The 20,529-nt window shown below is 38.5% G+C and overlaps 1 protein-coding gene across 3 annotated transcripts in view; it reads left to right on the forward strand.

Annotated features, from left to right (window-relative positions):
* The window catches only part of arfip1 (ADP-ribosylation factor interacting protein 1 (arfaptin 1)), a 39,454-nt gene extending 37,045 nt beyond the window's left edge, over window positions 1-2,409 (forward strand). For all 3 annotated transcript variants that reach the window (XM_038999884.1, XM_038999885.1, XM_038999886.1), the window contains one exon: window positions 176-2,409. In XM_038999884.1, the coding sequence (XP_038855812.1) occupies window positions 176-331 (156 nt within the window). In that variant the 3' untranslated portion in view covers window positions 332-2,409. The remainder of the gene's footprint in view (window positions 1-175) is intronic.
* Window positions 2,410-20,529: the final 18,120 nt, after the last annotated feature.

Raw genomic sequence — 20,529 nt, forward strand, 5'->3', positions numbered from 1 at the left:
AATCTAAGACTGACCAGTGTTGCTGTTTGGAAAGTCTGCTGGGATATTTGCAAAAAAAAAAAAAAAAAAGGTCTTTTACACAGTTCTTCAAAAGGCATTAAATGCAAGTATGTGTTTGTTGACTCTGGTGTGAGTGCTTATGTCTTTCTGTTCTTTCTCCTCCTTCCTCTCCCAGGTGAAAGTGTTGCACAACCAGCTGATCCTCTTCCACAATGCCATCGCTGCATACTATGCAGGAAACCAGCAGCAGCTGGATCAGACGCTCAAGCAGTTCCACATCAAGTTGAAAATGCCCGGCGGGGATACGCCATCTTGGCTGGAGGAGCACTAATCAACCGATCCACCCCTCCCAAAAAATCCAGTGGTTTGGTCTGGAGAGGCACCAGGAAACGCTCTCCCCTCCCTGTCTGCCTCTGTTCCTCCCACTTTTCTTCAGGATTGTAAAAGTTGTTAGGCAAAGCAACACTAAGACAAATAAATAATAAAAAAACAAATATTTATCAATCTCTTGGTTGAAGAACTGTACGTTCTGTTTTCTACTATGCTCTTGTTCTTCCTGTACAAGGAAATCCATTGATCGTTCTAATCGTGAAGTGGCCATCTCTCTTTTTCTCTCGTTCTCTTATTTTTTACATGGAACTGATGCAGTTCTTTTCGAATCATGGGAAATTCACTTTTTGGGGTTGATTTGACAAATCTAGTGAGAAGCACTGATGATGCTAAATACATTTTGGAAAGTGTAAACGGACTTTTTACTCCAGTTTATGAATGTTGTATCTCGACACTGCAGAGACGCTTTGGGACAAAATGGCCGTCGTCTTCTTGGCTCTGCATCCACTTGGTTAACTTATCTCCACTTTTTTGTAAAAGTCTGGCCACTTATTGATTAAGTAAAACTAATGATAGGCATCATTAAATTTACATGATGCATCATAAGCTTGATGTGACACCTGTTATACCCAGTGTATGACTAGGAAATGGATTACCATCTTCTTGGAATTGAATACAGTAGATTAGATGGTTGGTTTTCACTGTTTGGGTCATTGCATTGTACTGTAATGAATAACCATTTTATAACAAGTGTCAATGTCATGTTTAAGGTGCTATTATGTTGCAATAATGATGTTCATTAGTGTTAACCATTTGTGTTTGTCTTTGACTTTAATCATGGGCATATGATGGACAATATTAATTATTGAATTGAACATTTTGTAATTCCAGAGAAATTGAAGGACCAGCCTTACCACGTGAACTTGATGTGCCTTGTTTTATGTCTGTACAAATCTCTCGCTCTGTCTGATGTTTCAACTGAACACAGACCCCTCACACTGCCAGCTTCAGGACCACATAGCGGTAGATGGATAGATAAAGAATGGACCAAACATACCTACATCACATACACTCCATACCATCATAAACCACTCAATTATCCTATTTCACGATTACCTCGCCGTGTGAATATAATCCTTTTTGCTGCATTTGAGGGGTAAATACGAGTTAACAGCGATTTAGCTGCTAATTAGAGATATTGATCTGCTTTAAAACTAACCTATATGCTAAACGTGAACGTAAATGTTTGCATTTTAGAATCAGAGCAACAAAAGTTCAGTCTTAGCATTGGATAAAGACAATCTCTATGCTAGTTAATGGCACAAAAAGCATGTTGATTCCCTTGACTTTCCAATTGCAGTCAATTTTTTAAATGTTATCTTCCTCTCAAATATATATAATACTGCACATTTATGTACTATGAGACAAAAAAAACACTTGTAAGAACTGTGTATATGAGATGAAACTTAAATGAAAGTGGACTTGAAAAGCTTTTGTACATAGGAAAGACCAGCATTCTCTGCCTGAGCTTATTTTCTGAATACTAGGGTTATTTCCTTCGATAGGACCACAGGTATTCTAGCCAGCTGTCTCATCCCACGGGCAAAATATGGCATGGGATGTCATAATGATGTTATATTCTGGTTGTTGAAATGTTATCCAGATGACAACAAGGTGAAGAAATCTTTTTCATGACGCCATATTTTGGATATCTGGTAAAATGACATCTAAACACCTTCCCTCTAGAACCTGACCATAATGTTCACAAAATAATGATGTCATTGCAACTTTTGCCCACGGGCTCCTCTGTCTTCTATTTGTACCTACAGTACCATTCCTGCTGTACAACAGCGTGTGTGTATTGTACATCAATCTGTTGTTCAATGAAATGATGTAAGCATAGATAAATATATATTTGTAATTTCCTCTATTTTACCTTAGATATTTTATAGGGTATATGAATGAAGCGATGGGGCATTTTTCTCATGCTGATTAACAGATGTTGAGTTCAAAAACAGGTTTCTGAATGATGTGTAATGTCTTTTGGGGGAAAATAAAGTGTTTTCTTCATGAATGGTTCATTTGGTGTTTGGGTATGTTTCCAATAATTGAGTGAAGGCGTTTTTATATTTTCACAATTTCTTTGCATTTGCTGCTTTTGTTGTATGATTTGTGTGTGTACATTTGGATGTTTTAGCCTAATTTTGTGCTGCCACCAGTGCCTGGTATGCGAAGGCTTAGCTACAGTATATAAATAAAGATATTTTCTGGTGTCCCCTTTTTTTAGAAAACCTAAAATGCACATTGATGTAGCCTGTTTTCTATTTATAAAGAGGTTAATTCATTATGGAATCCTATTTTACATGACTAAAGCACATCCTAAAACTGAGTGGAATATATATATTTTTTTTTTTAACAATTCTAGTGCATCATCCATCTCCTTTGATTTGAGGCTTTTCCAAGTATTTTATAGTCACCTACCTGCAACATCCAAAAGTCTTAAGCGTCACAGGATCTAGCTGATTAGTTCAAAACCAGAATGGATGTGAAGTTTAACGTCGGTCTTCTCAAAGCCATAACAACATAAAAGCAAGTGTTGGTGGAACTGATTTGTCAGTGCTTAATAAATTGTTGTCGCTCTGAAATTGGTCAACAATTCAACTTTGCTCGCTCCTGGTCAGTTTTCAACTATTTAAGTCCTCAGATTCTTTTGTTTGTCATTTTTCTGATTGTACAATTTCAGAACGTCAAAGCCTATCTGTTTTAACAGTCCATTTGTGGTCATCAGACATTAACAGTGTAAGTGCTCACTCACGGGATATATTATTCATAAGCATAGACTCTGTATGGATTATGTTATTTATGTTTGCCTGGATCGCTGTTACTGTAATATAGAATGTTTTGTGTACATGTTTGGCATGGAAAACACCTGCATAAAGTCATGTGTGCCTCGAGGTGTGACACATAAAACATGTAACTGTATCCTAGCTCATCCCAGGCCTAAACACACTAATAACAACAGTAACCATAAAATCTAGGCATCATAAAACAAACCTTGACATCAACAAATCTGTCACCATAGTGAGGGTGACAAAGTGGCCCCCCCCACCCTTTCCCTCTCTGTCACCCCAGACCACACGGCCCTCCCTTGAGCGAGTGTTGAAATCTGGAAGGGCTCTAAGTTGTTTATGTGCCCCACTCCTCCCACCACCCTTGGGAAGTAAAAGAAGCTTGTAGAAACCGATTGGATTAGCCATTTACACAACAGCCACCGTCCTCAGAGCATGCGCAGACCAGCTGGCTGGTGTGTTTACAGACATGTTAAATTGCTCCCTATCCCAGTCTGCTGTCAACACATGCTTCAAGATGGCCACCATTGTTCCTGTACCCAAGAAGGCAAAGATAACTGAACTAAATGACTATCGCCCCTGTAGCACTCATTTCTGTCATGTAGTCGTGAAGTGAAGTGAGAGACTAGTCAAGGATCATATCACCAGCTTACCTTCCACCCTAGACCCACTTCAGTTTGCATACAGGCCCACAGACAATGTCATCGCCATCATGAATGGCTAATTTGCCCTATCCTATCTGGACAAGAGGAATACCTATGTAAGAATGCTGTTCATTGACTTCAGCTCAGAATTCAACACCATAGTACCCTCCAAGCTCATTAAGCTTTCAACCCCGCCCTGTGCAATTGAGTCCTGGACGGGCCGCCCCCAGGTCGTGAAGGTAGGAAACAACATCTCCACTTCGCTGATCCTCAACACTGGGGCCTACAAGGGTGCATGCTCAGCCCCCTCCTGTACTCCCTGTTCACCCATGACTACGTGGCCATGCACGCCTCCACCTCAATCATCAAGTTTGCAGAAGACACAACAGTAGTGGGCTTGATTACCAACAACGACGAGACAGCCTACAGGGAGGAGGTAAGGGCACTCGGAGTGTGGTGTCAGGAAAACAACCTCTCACTCAACGTCAACAAAACAAAGGAGATGATCGTGGACTTCAGGAAAGGGAGCACCCCCCTATCCACATCGACGGAAGAGTAGTGGAGAAGGTGGAAAGTTCCTTGTTCCTTGGCATACACATCACGGTCAAACTGAAATGGTCCACCACACAGACAGTGTGGTGAAGAAGGCGCAACAACGCCTCTTCAACCTCAGGAGGCTGAAGAAATTTGGTTGTGACCTAAAACACTCAAAAACTTTTACAGATGCACAGTTGAGAGCATCTTGTCGGGCTGTATCACAGCCTGGTACGGCAACTGCACCGCCATCAACCGCAAGGCTCTCCAAAGGGTGGTGCGGTCTACACAACGCATCACCAGGGGCAAACTACCTGCCCTCCAGGACAACTACAGCACCCGATGTCACAGGAAGGCCAAAAAGATCATCAAGAACAACAACCACCCGAGCCACTGCCTGTTCACCCAGCTACCATCCAGAAGGCAATGTCAGTACAGGTGCATCAAAGCTGGGACCGAGAAACTGAAAAACAGCTTCTATCTCAAGGCCATCAGACTGTTATACAGCCATCACTAACTCAGTGAGGCTGCTGCCAAACTCAAATCGTTGGCCACTTTAATAAATGGATCACTAGTCACTTTAAACAATGCCACTTTAATAATGTTTACATATCTTACATTACTCATCTCATGTGTACAGTATATACTGTATTTTATACCATCTATTGCATCTTGCCTATGCTGCTCGGGCCATCGCTCATCCATATGTTTACATGTACATATTCCTATTCCATCCCTTTACATTTGTGTGTATTAGGTAGTTGTTGTGGAACTGTTAGATTACTTGTTAGATATTACTGCACTGTCGGAACTAGAAGATCAAGCATTTCGCTACACTCGCATTAACATCTGCTAACCATGTGTATGTAACCAATAACATGTCATTTTATTTGATCATCAGCTAGCCTAGCCAGGCACATTAATGAATTAGCATAGAGTCCAGTACCGCATTGGCATGATGGCTAGGCTAAGTATCCCCAAGTCTATATTGGGGGACTTACGTGAACGGTAGGCTCAAAATAGGATTTTGCATGAATGTAATCATGAGTCTGAGGTGGGTAGTATGGAGAGGAACCTGAAGGTATAGGCCCTGAGAGAGATGCCTGCTTGTGCTTGAGAGGATGTGGCTGTCAATGTCACTTATGTACAGGCAGTTGACTGAGCATATGTTTTAGCATACACACACACACACACACACTTCAGGTGCTTCTACACCTGCATTGCTTGCTGTTTGGGGTTTTAGACTGGGTTTCTGTACAGCACTTTGTGACATCAGCTGATGTAAGAAGGCTATAAATACATTTGATTGATTGATTTGATTGACTTCAGGGAAAGGTGTGTGTGTATGTGATCTTAAACTTGTTAAATCGACATTACGTGTGTGTGTGTATGTGTTCACATTTTGTGCTGCTATAACACATGGGTCCAAGGCCCATGTAGCAAAGGGCTCACTTAACAATTACACAGCACACTCACAATACGTCTGCCTCCCAGAGGGTGTCATAGAAATTGATTGATATTTGTCATTAAGACTAACCAGCAGCTGATGTGCATCTGGTGTTTTTGGTCACCTTTGATTTGTTATGTTTGCTAAGTCTAGATTTTAAAAAATGAGCACTGAGTAAAGGTGAAATGGTGTCACTATGACATGTATAAGCCTACTGCATAACAGTTTAGTTTCATTGTTATTATATTACGTGGTCCAGTGTGGCTCAGTTGGTAGAGCATGGCGCTTGCAACGCCAGGGTTGTGGGTTCAATTCCCACGGGGGGACCAGGATGAATATGTATGAACTTTCCAATTTGTAAGTCGCTCTGGATAAGAGCGTCTGCTAAATGACTTAAATGTAAATATTACATTTATGGCCGGTTTCCCAGATACATTTAAAGCCTATTCCAGGACTAAATGCACTTTCAATGGGGATTCTCCACTGACCACGGTTTCTAGTCCAAGACTGGGCTTAATCAGTGTATGGGAAACCGGCCCTTAGTGCCATGCTATGACACACCTGACATAGCACGGCTGGAAAGCAACCTCCCTATGTCAGTACAGTCATCATAATGCAAACTGCTACTACATCTGTCAAGACAATTGAAATTATCATGACAGATGTAGTAGCAGTTGGCATTATGATGACTGTATTGTAGTAGCAGTTGGCATTATGATGACTGTATTGTAGTAGCAGTTGGCATTATGATGACTGTATTGTAGTAGCAGTTGGCATTATGATGACTGTATTGTAGTAGCAGTTGGCATTATGATGACTGCATTGTAGTAGCAGTTGGCATTATGATGACTGTATTGTAGTAGCAGTTGGCATTATGATGACTGTATTGTAGTAGCAGTTGGCATTATGATGACTGTATTGTAGTTGCTGTTGGCATTATGATGACTGTATTGTAGTAGCAGTTGGCATTATGATGACTGTATTGTAGTAGAAGTTGGCATTATGATGACTGTATTGTAGTAGCAGTTGGCATTATGATGACTGTATTGTAGTAGCAGTTGGCATTATGATGACTGCATTGTAGTAGCAGTTGGCATTATGATGACTGCATTGTAGTAGCAGTTGGCATTATGATGACTGTATTGTAGTAGAAGTTGGCATTATGATGACTGCATTGTAGTAGCAGTTGGCATTATGATGACTGTATTGTAGTAGCAGTTGGCATTATGATGACTGCATTGTAGTAGCAGTTGGCATTATGATGACTGCATTGTAGTAGCAGTTGGCATTATGATGACTGCATTGTAGTAGCAGTTGGCATTATGATGACTGTATTGTAGTAGCAGTTGGCATTATGATGACTGTATTGTAGTAGAAGTTGGCATTATGATGACTGTATTGTAGTAGCAGTTGGCATTATGATGACTGTATTGTAGTAGCAGTTGGCATTATGATGACTGTATTGTAGTAGCAGTTGGCATTATGATGTCTGTATTGTAGTAGCAGTTGGAATTATCATGACAGATGTAGTAGCAGTTGGCATTATGATGACTGTATTGTAGTAGCAGTTGGCATTATGATAACTGTATTGTAGTAGCAGTTGGCGTTATGATGACTGTATTGTAGTAGCAGTTGGCATTATGATGACTGTATTGTAGTAGCAGTTTGATTTATGATGACTGCATTGTAGTAGCAGTTGGCATTATGATGACTGCATTGTAGTAGCAGTTGGCATTATGATGACTGTATTGTAGTAGCAGTTTGCATTATGATGACTGCATTGTAGTAGCAGTTGGCATTATAATGACTGTATTGTAGTAGCAGTTGGCATTATGATGACTGTATTGTAGTAGCAGTTGGCATTATGATGACTGTATTGTAGTAGCAGTTTGCATTATGATGACTGCATTGTAGTAGCAGTTGGCATTATGATGACTGCATTGTAGTAGCAGTTGGCATTATGATGACTGTATTGTAGTAGCAGTCTGCATTATGATGACTGTATTGTAGTAGCAGTTGGCATTATGATGACTGCATTGTAGTAGCAGTTGGCATTATGATGACTGCATTGTAGTAGCAGTTGGCATTATGATGACTGTATTGTAGTAGCAGTTGGCATTATGATGACTGTATTGTAGTAGCAGTTGGCATTATGATGACTGCATTGTAGTAGCAGTTGGCATTATGATGACTGTATTGTAGTAGAAGTTGGCATTATGATGACTGTATTGTAGTAGCAGTTGGCATTATGATGACTGTATTGTAGTAGAAGTTGGCATTATGATGACTGTATTGTAGTAGCAGTTTGCATTATGATGACTGCATTGTAGTAGCAGTTGGCATTATGATGACTGCATTGTAGTAGCAGTTGGCATTATGATGACTGCATTGTAGTAGCAGTTGGCATTATGATGACTGTATTGTAGTAGCAGTTTGCATTATGATGACTGCATTGTAGTAGCAGTTGGCATTATGATGACTGCATTGTAGTAGCAGTTGGCATTATGATGACTGTATTGTAGTAGCAGTTGGCATTATGATGACTGTATTGTAGTAGCAGTTGGCATTATGATGACTGTATTGTAGTAGCAGTTTGCATTATGATGACTGCATTGTAGTAGCAGTTGGCATTATGATGACTGTATTGTAGTAGCAGTTGGCATTATGATGACTGCATTGTAGTAGCAGTTGGCATTATGATGACTGTATTGTAGTAGCAGTTGGCATTATGATGACTGTATTGTAGTAGCAGTTGGCATTATGATGACTGTATTGTAGTAGAAGTTGGCATTATGATGACTGCATTGTAGTAGCAGTTGGCATTATGATGACTGCATTGTAGTAGCAGTTGGCATTATGATGACTGCATTGTAGTAGCAGTTGGCATTATGATGACTGCATTGTAGTAGCAGTTGGCATTATGATGACTGTATTGTAGTAGAAGTTGGCATTATGATGACTGTATTGTAGTAGCAGTTGGCATTATGATGACTGTATTGTAGTAGAAGTTGGCATTATGATGACTGTATTGTAGTAGCAGTTTGCATTATGATGACTGCATTGTAGTAGCAGTTGGCATTATGATGACTGTATTGTAGTAGCAGTTGGCATTATGATGACTGTATTGTAGTAGCAGTTGGCATTATGATGACTGCATTGTAGTAGCAGTTGGCATTATGATGACTGCATTGTAGTAGCAGTTGGCATTATGATGACTGTATTGTAGTAGCAGTCTGCATTATGATGACTGTATTGTAGTAGCAGTTGGCATTATGATGACTGCATTGTAGTAGCAGTTGGCATTATGATGACTGCATTGTAGTAGCAGTTGGCATTATGATGACTGTATTGTAGTAGCAGTTGGCATTATGATGACTGTATTGTAGTAGCAGTTTGATTTATGATGACTGCATTGTAGTAGCAGTTGGCATTATGATGACTGCATTGTAGTAGCAGTTGGCATTATGATGACTGTATTGTAGTAGCTGTTTGCATTATGATGACTGCATTGTAGTAGCAGTTGGCATTATAATGACTGTATTGTAGTAGCAGTTGGCATTATGATGACTGTATTGTAGTAGCAGTTGGCATTATGATGACTGTATTGTAGTAGCAGTTTGCATTATGATGACTGCATTGTAGTAGCAGTTGGCATTATGATGACTGCATTGTAGTAGCAGTTGGCATTATGATGACTGTATTGTAGTAGCAGTCTGCATTATGATGACTGTATTGTAGTAGCAGTTGGCATTATGATGACTGCATTGTAGTAGCAGTTGGCATTATGATGACTGCATTGTAGTAGCAGTTGGCATTATGATGACTGTATTGTAGTAGCAGTTGGCATTATGATGACTGTATTGTAGTAGAAGTTGGCATTATGATGACTGTATTGTAGTAGCAGTTGGCATTATGATGACTGTATTGTAGTAGAAGTTGGCATTATGATGACTGTATTGTAGTAGCAGTTTGCATTATGATGACTGCATTGTAGTAGCAGTTGGCATTATGATGACTGCATTGTAGTAGCAGTTGGCATTATGATGACTGCATTGTAGTAACAGTTGGCATTATGATGACTGTATTGTAGTAGCAGTTGGCATTATGATGACTGTATTATAGTAGAAGTTGGCATTATGATGACTGTATTGTAGTAGCAGTTGGCATTATGATGACTATATTGTAGTAGAGGTTGGCATTATGATGACTGTATTGTAGTAGCAGTTGGCATTATGATGACTGTATTGTAGTAGCAGTTGGAATTATGATGACTGTACTGTAGTAGCAGTTTGCATTATGATGACTGTATTGTAGTAGCAGTTGGCATTATGATGACTGTATTGTAGTAGCAGTTGGCATTATGATGACTGTATTGTAGTAGCAGTTGGCATTATGATGACTGTATTGTAGTAGCAGTTGGCATTATGATGACTGTATTGTAGTAGCAGTTGGCATTATGATGTCTGTATTGTAGTAGCAGTTGGAATTATCATGACAGATGTAGTAGCAGTTGGCATTATGATGACTGTATTGTAGTAGCAGTTGGAATTATCATGACTGTATTGTAGTTGCAGTTGGCATTATGATGACTGTATTGTAGTAGCAGTTGGCATTATGATGACTGTATTGTAGTAGCAGTTGGCATTATGATGACTGTATTGTAGTAGCAGTTGGCATTATGATGACTGTATTGTAGTAGTAGTTGGCATTATGATGACTGCATTGTAGTAGCAGTTGGCATTATGATGACTGTATTGTAGTTGCAGTTTGCATTATGATGACTGTATTGTAGTAGCAGTTGGCATTATGATGACTGTACTGTAGTAGCAGTTTGCATTATGATGACTGTATTGTAGTAGCAGTTGGCATTATGATGACTGTATTGTAGTAGCAGTTGGCATTATGATGACTGTATTGTAGTAGCAGTTGGAATTATGATGACTGTACTGTAGTAGCAGTTGGCATTATGATGACTGTATTGTAGTAGCAGTTGGCATTATGATGACTGTACTGTAGTAGCAGTTTGCATTATGATGACTGTATTGTAGTAGCAGTTGGCATTATGATGACTGTATTGTAGTAGCAGTTGGCATTATGATGACTGTATTGTAGTAGCAGTTGGCATTATGATGACTGTACTGTAGTAGCAGTCTGCATTATGATGACTGTATTGTTGTAGCAGTTGGCATTATGATGGCTGTATTGTAGTAGCAGTTGGCATTATGATGACTGTATTGTAGTAGCAGTTGGAATTATGATGACTGTACTGTAGTAGCAGTTTGCATTATGATGACTGTATTGTAGTAGCAGTTGGCATTATGATGACTGTATTGTAGTAGCAGTTGGCATTATGATGACTGTATTGTAGTAGCAGTTTGCATTATGATGACTGTATTGTAGTAGCAGTTGGCATTATGATGACTGTATTGTAGTAGAAGTTTTCATTATGATGACTGTATTGTAGTAGCAGTTGGAATTATGATGACTGTATTGTAGTAGCAGTTGGAATTATGATGACTGTATTGTAGTAGCAGTTGGCATTATGATGATTGTATTGTAGTAGTAGTTGGAATTATGATGACTGTACTGTAGTAGCAGTTGGCATTATGATGACTGTATTGTAGTAGCAGTTGGCATTATGATGACTGTATTGTAGTAGCAGTTGGCATTATGATGACTGTATTGTAGTAGCAGTTGGCATTATGATGACTGTACTGTAGTAGCAGTTTGCATTATGATGACTGTATTGTAGTAGCAGTTGGCATTATGATGACTGTATTGTAGTAGCAGTTGGCATTATGATGACTGCATTGTAGTAGCAGTTGGCATTATGATGACTGCATTGTAGTAGCAGTTGGCATTATGATGACTGTATTGTAGTAGCTGTTTGCATTATGATGACTGCATTGTAGTAGCAGTTGGCATTATAATGACTGTATTGTAGTAGCAGTTGGCATTATGATGACTGTATTGTAGTAGCAGTTGGCATTATGATGACTGTATTGTAGTAGCAGTTTGCATTATGATGACTGCATTGTAGTAGCAGTTGGCATTATGATGACTGCATTGTAGTAGCAGTTGGCATTATGATGACTGTATTGTAGTAGCAGTCTGCATTATGATGACTGTATTGTAGTAGCAGTTGGCATTATGATGACTGCATTGTAGTAGCAGTTGGCATTATGATGACTGCATTGTAGTAGCAGTTGGCATTATGATGACTGTATTGTAGTAGCAGTTGGCATTATGATGACTGTATTGTAGTAGAAGTTGGCATTATGATGACTGTATTGTAGTAGCAGTTGGCATTATGATGACTGTATTGTAGTAGAAGTTGGCATTATGATGACTGTATTGTAGTAGCAGTTTGCATTATGATGACTGCATTGTAGTAGCAGTTGGCATTATGATGACTGCATTGTAGTAGCAGTTGGCATTATGATGACTGCATTGTAGTAACAGTTGGCATTATGATGACTGTATTGTAGTAGCAGTTGGCATTATGATGACTGTATTGTAGTAGAAGTTGGCATTATGATGACTGTATTGTAGTAGCAGTTGGCATTATGATGACTATATTGTAGTAGAGGTTGGCATTATGATGACTGTATTGTAGTAGCAGTTGGCATTATGATGACTGTATTGTAGTAGCAGTTGGAATTATGATGACTGTACTGTAGTAGCAGTTTGCATTATGATGACTGTATTGTAGTAGCAGTTGGCATTATGATGACTGTATTGTAGTAGCAGTTGGCATTATGATGACTGTATTGTAGTAGCAGTTGGCATTATGATGACTGTATTGTAGTAGCAGTTGGCATTATGATGACTGTATTGTAGTAGCAGTTGGCATTATGATGATTGTATTGTAGTAGCAGTTGGCATTATGATGTCTGTATTGTAGTAGCAGTTGGAATTATCATGACAGATGTAGTAGCAGTTGGCATTATGATGACTGTATTGTAGTAGCAGTTGGAATTATGATGACTGTATTGTAGTTGCAGTTGGCATTATGATGACTGTATTGTAGTAGCAGTTGGCATTATGATGACTGTATTGTAGTAGCAGTTGGCATTATGATGACTGTATTGTAGTAGCAGTTGGCATTATGATGACTGTATTGTAGTAGCAGTTGGCATTATGATGACTGCATTGTAGTAGCAGTTGGCATTATGATGACTGTATTGTAGTTGCAGTTTGCATTATGATGACTGTATTGTAGTAGCAGTTGGCATTATGATGACTGTACTGTAGTAGCAGTTTGCATTATGATGACTGTATTGTAGTAGCAGTTGGCATTATGATGACTGTATTGTAGTAGCAGTTGGCATTATGATGACTGTATTGTAGTAGCAGTTGGAATTATGATGACTGTACTGTAGTAGCAGTTGGCATTATGATGACTGTATTGTAGTAGCAGTTGGCATTATGATGACTGTACTGTAGTAGCAGTTTGCATTATGATGACTGTATTGTAGTAGCAGTTGGCATTATGATGACTGTATTGTAGTAGCAGTTGGCATTATGATGACTGTATTGTAGTAGCAGTTGGCATTATGATGACTGTACTGTAGTAGCAGTCTGCATTATGATGACTGTATTGTTGTAGCAGTTGGCATTATGATGGCTGTATTGTAGTAGCAGTTGGCATTATGATGACTGTATTGTAGTAGCAGTTGGAATTATGATGACTGTACTGTAGTAGCAGTTTGCATTATGATGACTGTATTGTAGTAGCAGTTGGCATTATGATGACTGTATTGTAGTAGCAGTTGGCATTATGATGACTGTATTGTAGTAGCAGTTTGCATTATGATGACTGTATTGTAGTAGCAGTTGGCATTATGATGACTGTATTGTAGTAGAAGTTTTCATTATGATGACTGTATTGTAGTAGCAGTTGGAATTATGATGACTGTATTGTAGTAGCAGTTGGAATTATGATGACTGTATTGTAGTAGCAGTTGGCATTATGATGACTGTATTGTAGTAGCAGTTGGCATTATGATGTCTGTATTGTAGTAGCAGTTGGAATTATCAAGACAGATGTAGTAGCAGTTGGCATTATGATGACTGTATTGTAGTAGCAGTTGGAATTATGATGACTGTATTGTAGTTGCAGTTGGCATTATGATGACTGTATTGTAGTAGCAGTTGGCATTATGATGACTGTATTGTAGTAGCAGTTGGCATTATGATGACTGTATTGTAGTAGCAGTTGGCATTATGATGACTGTATTGTAGTAGCAGTTGGCATTATGATGACTGCATTGTAGTAGCAGTTGGCATTATGATGACTGTATTGTAGTTGCAGTTTGCATTATGATGACTGTATTGTAGTAGCAGTTGGCATTATGATGACTGTACTGTAGTAGCAGTTTGCATTATGATGACTGTATTGTAGTAGCAGTTGGCATTATGATGACTGTATTGTAGTAGCAGTTGGCATTATGATGACTGTATTGTAGTAGCAGTTGGAATTATGATGACTGTACTGTAGTAGCAGTTGGCATTATGATGACTGTATTGTAGTAGCAGTTGGCATTATGATGACTGTACTGTAGTAGCAGTTTGCATTATGATGACTGTATTGTAGTAGCAGTTGGCATTATGATGACTGTATTGTAGTAGCAGTTGGCATTATGATGACTGTATTGTAGTAGCAGTTGGCATTATGATGACTGTACTGTAGTAGCAGTCTGCATTATGATGACTGTATTGTTGTAGCAGTTGGCATTATGATGGCTGTATTGTAGTAGCAGTTGGCATTATGATGACTGTATTGTAGTAGCAGTTGGAATTATGATGACTGTACTGTAGTAGCAGTTTGCATTATGATGACTGTATTGTAGTAGCAGTTGGCATTATGATGACTGTATTGTAGTAGCAGTTGGCATTATGATGACTGTATTGTAGTAGCAGTTTGCATTATGATGACTGTATTGTAGTAGCAGTTGGCATTATGATGACTGTATTGTAGTAGAAGTTTTCATTATGATGACTGTATTGTAGTAGCAGTTGGAATTATGATGACTGTATTGTAGTAGCAGTTGGCATTATGATGACTGTATTGTAGTAGCAGTTGGCATTATGATGACTGTATTGTAGTAGCAGTTTGCATTATGATGACTGTATTGTAGTAGCAGTTGGCATTATGATGATTGTATTGTAGTAGTAGTTGGAATTATGATGACTGTACTGTAGTAGCAGTTGGCATTATGATGACTGTATTGTAGTAGCAGTTGGCATTATGATGACTGTATTGTAGTAGCAGTTGGCATTATGATGACTGTATTGTAGTAGCAGTTGGCATTATGATGACTGTACTGTAGTAGCAGTTTGCATTATGATGACTGTATTGTAGTAGCAGTTGGCATTATGATGACTGTATTGTAGTAGCAGTTGGCATTATGATGACTGTATTGTAGTAGCAGTTTGCATTATGATGACTGTATTGTAGTAGCAGTTGGCATTATGATGACTGTATTGTAGTAGCAGTTGGCATTATGATGACTGTATTGTAGTAGCAGTTGGCATTATGATGACTGTATTGTAGTAGCAGTTGGCATTATGATGACTGTATTGTAGTAGCAGTTGGCATTATGATGACTGTATTGTAGTAGCAGTTGGCATTATGATGACTGTATTGTAGTAGCAGTTGGCATTATGATGTCTGTATTGTAGTAGCAGTTGGAATTATCATGACAGATGTAGTAGCAGTTGGCATTATGATGACTGTATTGTAGTAGCAGTTGGCATTATGATGACTGTATTGTAGTAGCAGTTGGCATTATGATGACTGTATTGTAGTAGCAGTTGGCATTATGATGACTGTATTGTAGTAGCAGTTGGCATTATGATGACTGTATTGTAGTAGCAGTTTGATTTATGATGACTGCATTGTAGTAGCAGTTGGCATTATGATGACTGCATTGTAGTAGCAGTTGGCATTATGATGACTGTATTGTAGTAGCTGTTTGCATTATGATGACTGCATTGTAGTAGCAGTTGGCATTATAATGACTGTATTGTAGTAGTAGTTGGCATTATGATGACTGTATTGTAGTAGCAGTTGGCATTATGATGACTGTATTGTAGTAGCAGTTTGCATTATGATGACTGCATTGTAGTAGCAGTTGGCATTATGATGACTGCATTGTAGTAGCAGTTGGCATTATGATGACTGTATTGTAGTAGCAGTCTGCATTATGATGACTGTATTGTAGTAGCAGTTGGCATTATGATGACTGCATTGTAGTAGCAGTTGGCATTATGATGACTGCATTGTAGTAGCAGTTGGCATTATGATGACTGTATTGTAGTAGCAGTTGGCATTATGATGACTGTATTGTAGTAGCAGTTTGATTTATGATGACTGCATTGTAGTAGCAGTTGGCATTATGATGACTGCATTGTAGTAGCAGTTGGCATTATGATGACTGTATTGTAGTAGCTGTTTGCATTATGATGACTGCATTGTAGTAGCAGTTGGCATTATAATGACTGTATTGTAGTAGCAGTTGGCATTATGATGACTGTATTGTAGTAGCAGTTGGCATTATGATGACTGTATTGTAGTAGCAGTTTGCATTATGATGACTGCATTGTAGTAGCAGTTGGCATTATGATGACTGCATTGTAGTAGCAGTTGGCATTATGATGACTGTATTGTAGTAGCAGTCTGCATTATGATGACTGTATTGTAGTAGCAGTTGGCATTATGATGACTGCATTGTAGTAGCAGTTGGCATTATGATGACTGCATTGTAGTAGCAGTTGGCATTATGATGACTGTATTGTAGTAGCAGTTGGCATTATGATGACTGTATTGTAGTAGAAGTTGGCATTATGATGACTGTATTGTAGTAGCAGTTGGCATTATGATGACTGTATTGTAGTAGAAGTTGGCATTATGATGACTGTATTGTAGTAGCAGTTTGCATTATGATGACTGCATTGTAGTAGCAGTTGGCATTATGATGACTGCATTGTAGTAGCAGTTGGCATTATGATGACTGCATTCTAGTAACAGTTGGCATTATGATGACTGTATTGTAGTAGCAGTTGGCATTATGATGACTGTATTGTAGTAGAAGTTGGCATTATGATGACTGTATTGTAGTAGCAGTTGGCATTATGATGACTATATTGTAGTAGAGGTTGGCATTATGATGACTGTATTGTAGTAGCAGTTGGCATTATGATGACTGTATTGTAGTAGCAGTTGGAATTATGATGACTGTACTGTAGTAGCAGTTTGCATTATGATGACTGTATTGTAGTAGCAGTTGGCATTATGATGACTGTATTGTAGTAGCAGTTGGCATTATGATGACTGTATTGTAGTAGCAGTTGGCATTATGATGACTGTATTGTAGTAGCAGTTGGCATTATGATGACTGTATTGTAGTAGCAGTTGGCATTATGATGACTGTATTGTAGTAGCAGTTGGCATTATGATGTCTGTATTGTAGTAGCAGTTGGAATTATCATGACAGATGTAGTAGCAGTTGGCATTATGATGACTGTATTGTAGTAGCAGTTGGAATTATGATGACTGTATTGTAGTTGCAGTTGGCATTATGATGACTGTATTGTAGTAGCAGTTGGCATTATGATGACTGTATTGTAGTAGCAGTTGGCATTATGATGACTGTATTGTAGTAGCAGTTGGCATTATGATGACTGTATTGTAGTAGCAGTTGGCATTATGATGACTGCATTGTAGTAGCAGTTGGCATTATGATGACTGTATTGTAGTTGCAGTTTGCATTATGATGACTGTATTGTAGTAGCAGTTGGCATTATGATGACTGTACTGTAGTAGCAGTTTGCATTATGATGACTGTATTGTAGTAGCAGTTGGCATTATGATGACTGTATTGTAGTAGCAGTTGGCATTATGATGACTGTATTGTAGTAGCAGTTGGAATTATGATGACTGTACTGTAGTAGCAGTTGGCATTATGATGACTGTATTGTAGTAGCAGTTGGCATTATGATGACTGTACTGTAGTAGCAGTTTGCATTATGATGACTGTATTGTAGTAGAAGTTTTCATTATGATGACTGTATTGTAGTAGCAGTTGGAATTATGATGACTGTATTGTAGTAGCAGTTGGAATTATGATGACTGTATTGTAGTAGCAGTTGGCATTATGATGACTGTATTGTAGTAGCAGTTGGCATTATGATGATTGTATTGTAGTAGTAGTTGGAATTATGATGACTGTACTGTAGTAGCAGTTGGCATTATGATGACTGTATTGTAGTAGCAGTTGGCATTATGATGACTGTATTGTAGTAGCAGTTGGCATTATGATGACTGTATTGTAGTAGCAGTTGGCATTATGATGACTGTACTGTAGTAGCAGTTTGCATTATGATGACTGTATTGTAGTAGCAGTTGGCATTATGATGACTGTATTGTAGTAGCAGTTGGCATTATGATGACTGTATTGTAGTAGCAGTTTGCATTATGATGACTGTATTGTAGTAGCAGTTGGCATTATGATGACTGTATTGTAGTAGCAGTTGGCATTATGATGACTGTATTGTAGTAGAAGTTTTCATTATGATGACTGTATTGTAGTAGCAGTTGGAATTATGATGACTGTATTGTAGTAGCAGTTGGAATTATGATGACTGTATTGTAGTAGCAGTTGGCATTATGATGACTGTATTGTAGTAGAAGTTTTCATTATGATGACTGTATTGTAGTAGCAGTTGGCATTATGATGACTGTATTGTAGTAGCAGTTGGCATTATGATGACTGTATTGTAATAGCAGTTGGCATTATGATGACTGTATTGTAGTAGCAGTTGGCATTATGATGACTGTATTGTAGTTGCAGTTTGCATTATGATGACTGTATTGTAGTAGCAGTTTTCATTATGATGACTGTATTGTAGTAGCAGTTGGAATTATGATGACTGTATTGTAGTAGCAGTTGGAATTATGATGACTGTATTGTAGTAGCAGTTGGCATTATGATGACTGTATTGTAGTAGCAGTTTGCATTATGATGACTGTATTGTAGTAGCAGTTGGCATTATGATGATTGTATTGTAGTAGCAGTTGGAATTATGATGACTGTACTGTAGTAGCAGTTGGCATTATGATGACTGTATTGTAGTAGCAGTTGGCATTATGATGACTGTATTGTAGTAGCAGTTGGCATTATGATGACTGTATTGTAGTAGCAGTTGGCATTATGATGACTGTACTGTAGTAGCAGTTTGCATTATGATGACTGTATTGTAGTAGCAGTTGGCATTATGATGACTGTATTGTAGTAGCAGTTGGCATTATGATGACTGTATTGTAGTAGCAGTTTGCATTATGATGACTGTATTGTAGTAGCAGTTGGCATTATGATGACTGTATTGTAGTAGCAGTTGGCATTATGATGACTGTATTGTAGTAGAAGTTTTCATTATGATGACTGTATTGTAGTAGCAGTTGGAATTATGATGACTGTATTGTAGTAGCAGTTGGAATTATGATGACTGTATTGTAGTAGCAGTTGGCATTATGATGACTGTATTGTAGTAGAAGTTTTCATTATGATGACTGTATTGTAGTAGCAGTTGGCATTATGATGACTGTATTGTAGTAGCAGTTGGCATTATGATGACTGTATTGTAATAGCAGTTGGCATTATGATGACTGTATTGTAGTAGCAGTTGGCATTATGATGACTGTATTGTAGTTGCAGTTTGCATTATGATGACTGTATTGTAGTAGCAGTTTTCATTATGATGACTGTATTGTAGTAGCAGTTGGAATTATGATGACTGTATTGTAGTAGCAGTTTGTAACGAACGTTGTTTGAAGGATTGGACCAAGGTGCAGCGAGGAAGGCGTTCATCATTTTTATTAATGTGAACCAGCAACAAAACGAAACGTACAGCTTTGTAGGGCTAACAAGCAACAATACAAAATCAAGATCCCACAAACAACAGGTGGGAAAAGGCTGCCTAAATATGATCCCCAATCAGAGACAACGAAAGACAGCTGCCTCTGATTGGGAACCATACCAGGCCAACATAGAAATATACAAACTAGAGTACCCACCCTAGTCACACCCTGACCTAACCAAAATAGAGAATAAAAAGGCTCTCTAAGGTCAGGGCATGATACAGTTTGCGTTATGATGACTGTATTGTAATAGCAGTTGGTGTTATGATGACTGTATTGTAGTAGCAGTTTGCATTATGATAGCTGTAGTGACTTAGCACACTGCCCACCAATGAGAAGTCTTATAACACCATGTCCCTGTCATAGTGACAATGTCAAATAGAATTTAACCACACAAAAAACATAAATCAGTGAGGTTTTTGATTACTTTTGTACCAAGTATACTGTAGATCCCTGTGTATACTTGTTGCAAATCACAGCTTCAACACGTGTGCCCAATTTCTAAGGGTAATTGAATTAAGAAATCCGCAACAGGTAGACTTTTCATCAACTAATGCCTGTATCAATGTCATCCAGTTCTGTCACAGGACAATTCAAGTTTATGCTCCGCTTTGCATAATTGGTCCAAATCTCTAGTTGAGTAAAATTATTATATGCTCAACCTCAAACTAGTTGAGCCGCCACCTCAGCAAGAGACATTTAGCTCGAGAAAAGAGGGAGAAGAGAGTGGAAGTATTTCATTGGGTCCTTGTATGGAAGGACTGTGGACTAATTCATGTGTTTATTAATTAATCCCCTTGACTG

This window comes from Salvelinus namaycush, chromosome 8 (assembly GCF_016432855.1).
Source record: "Salvelinus namaycush isolate Seneca chromosome 8, SaNama_1.0, whole genome shotgun sequence".
Taxonomy (NCBI): Eukaryota; Metazoa; Chordata; class Actinopteri; order Salmoniformes; family Salmonidae; genus Salvelinus; species Salvelinus namaycush.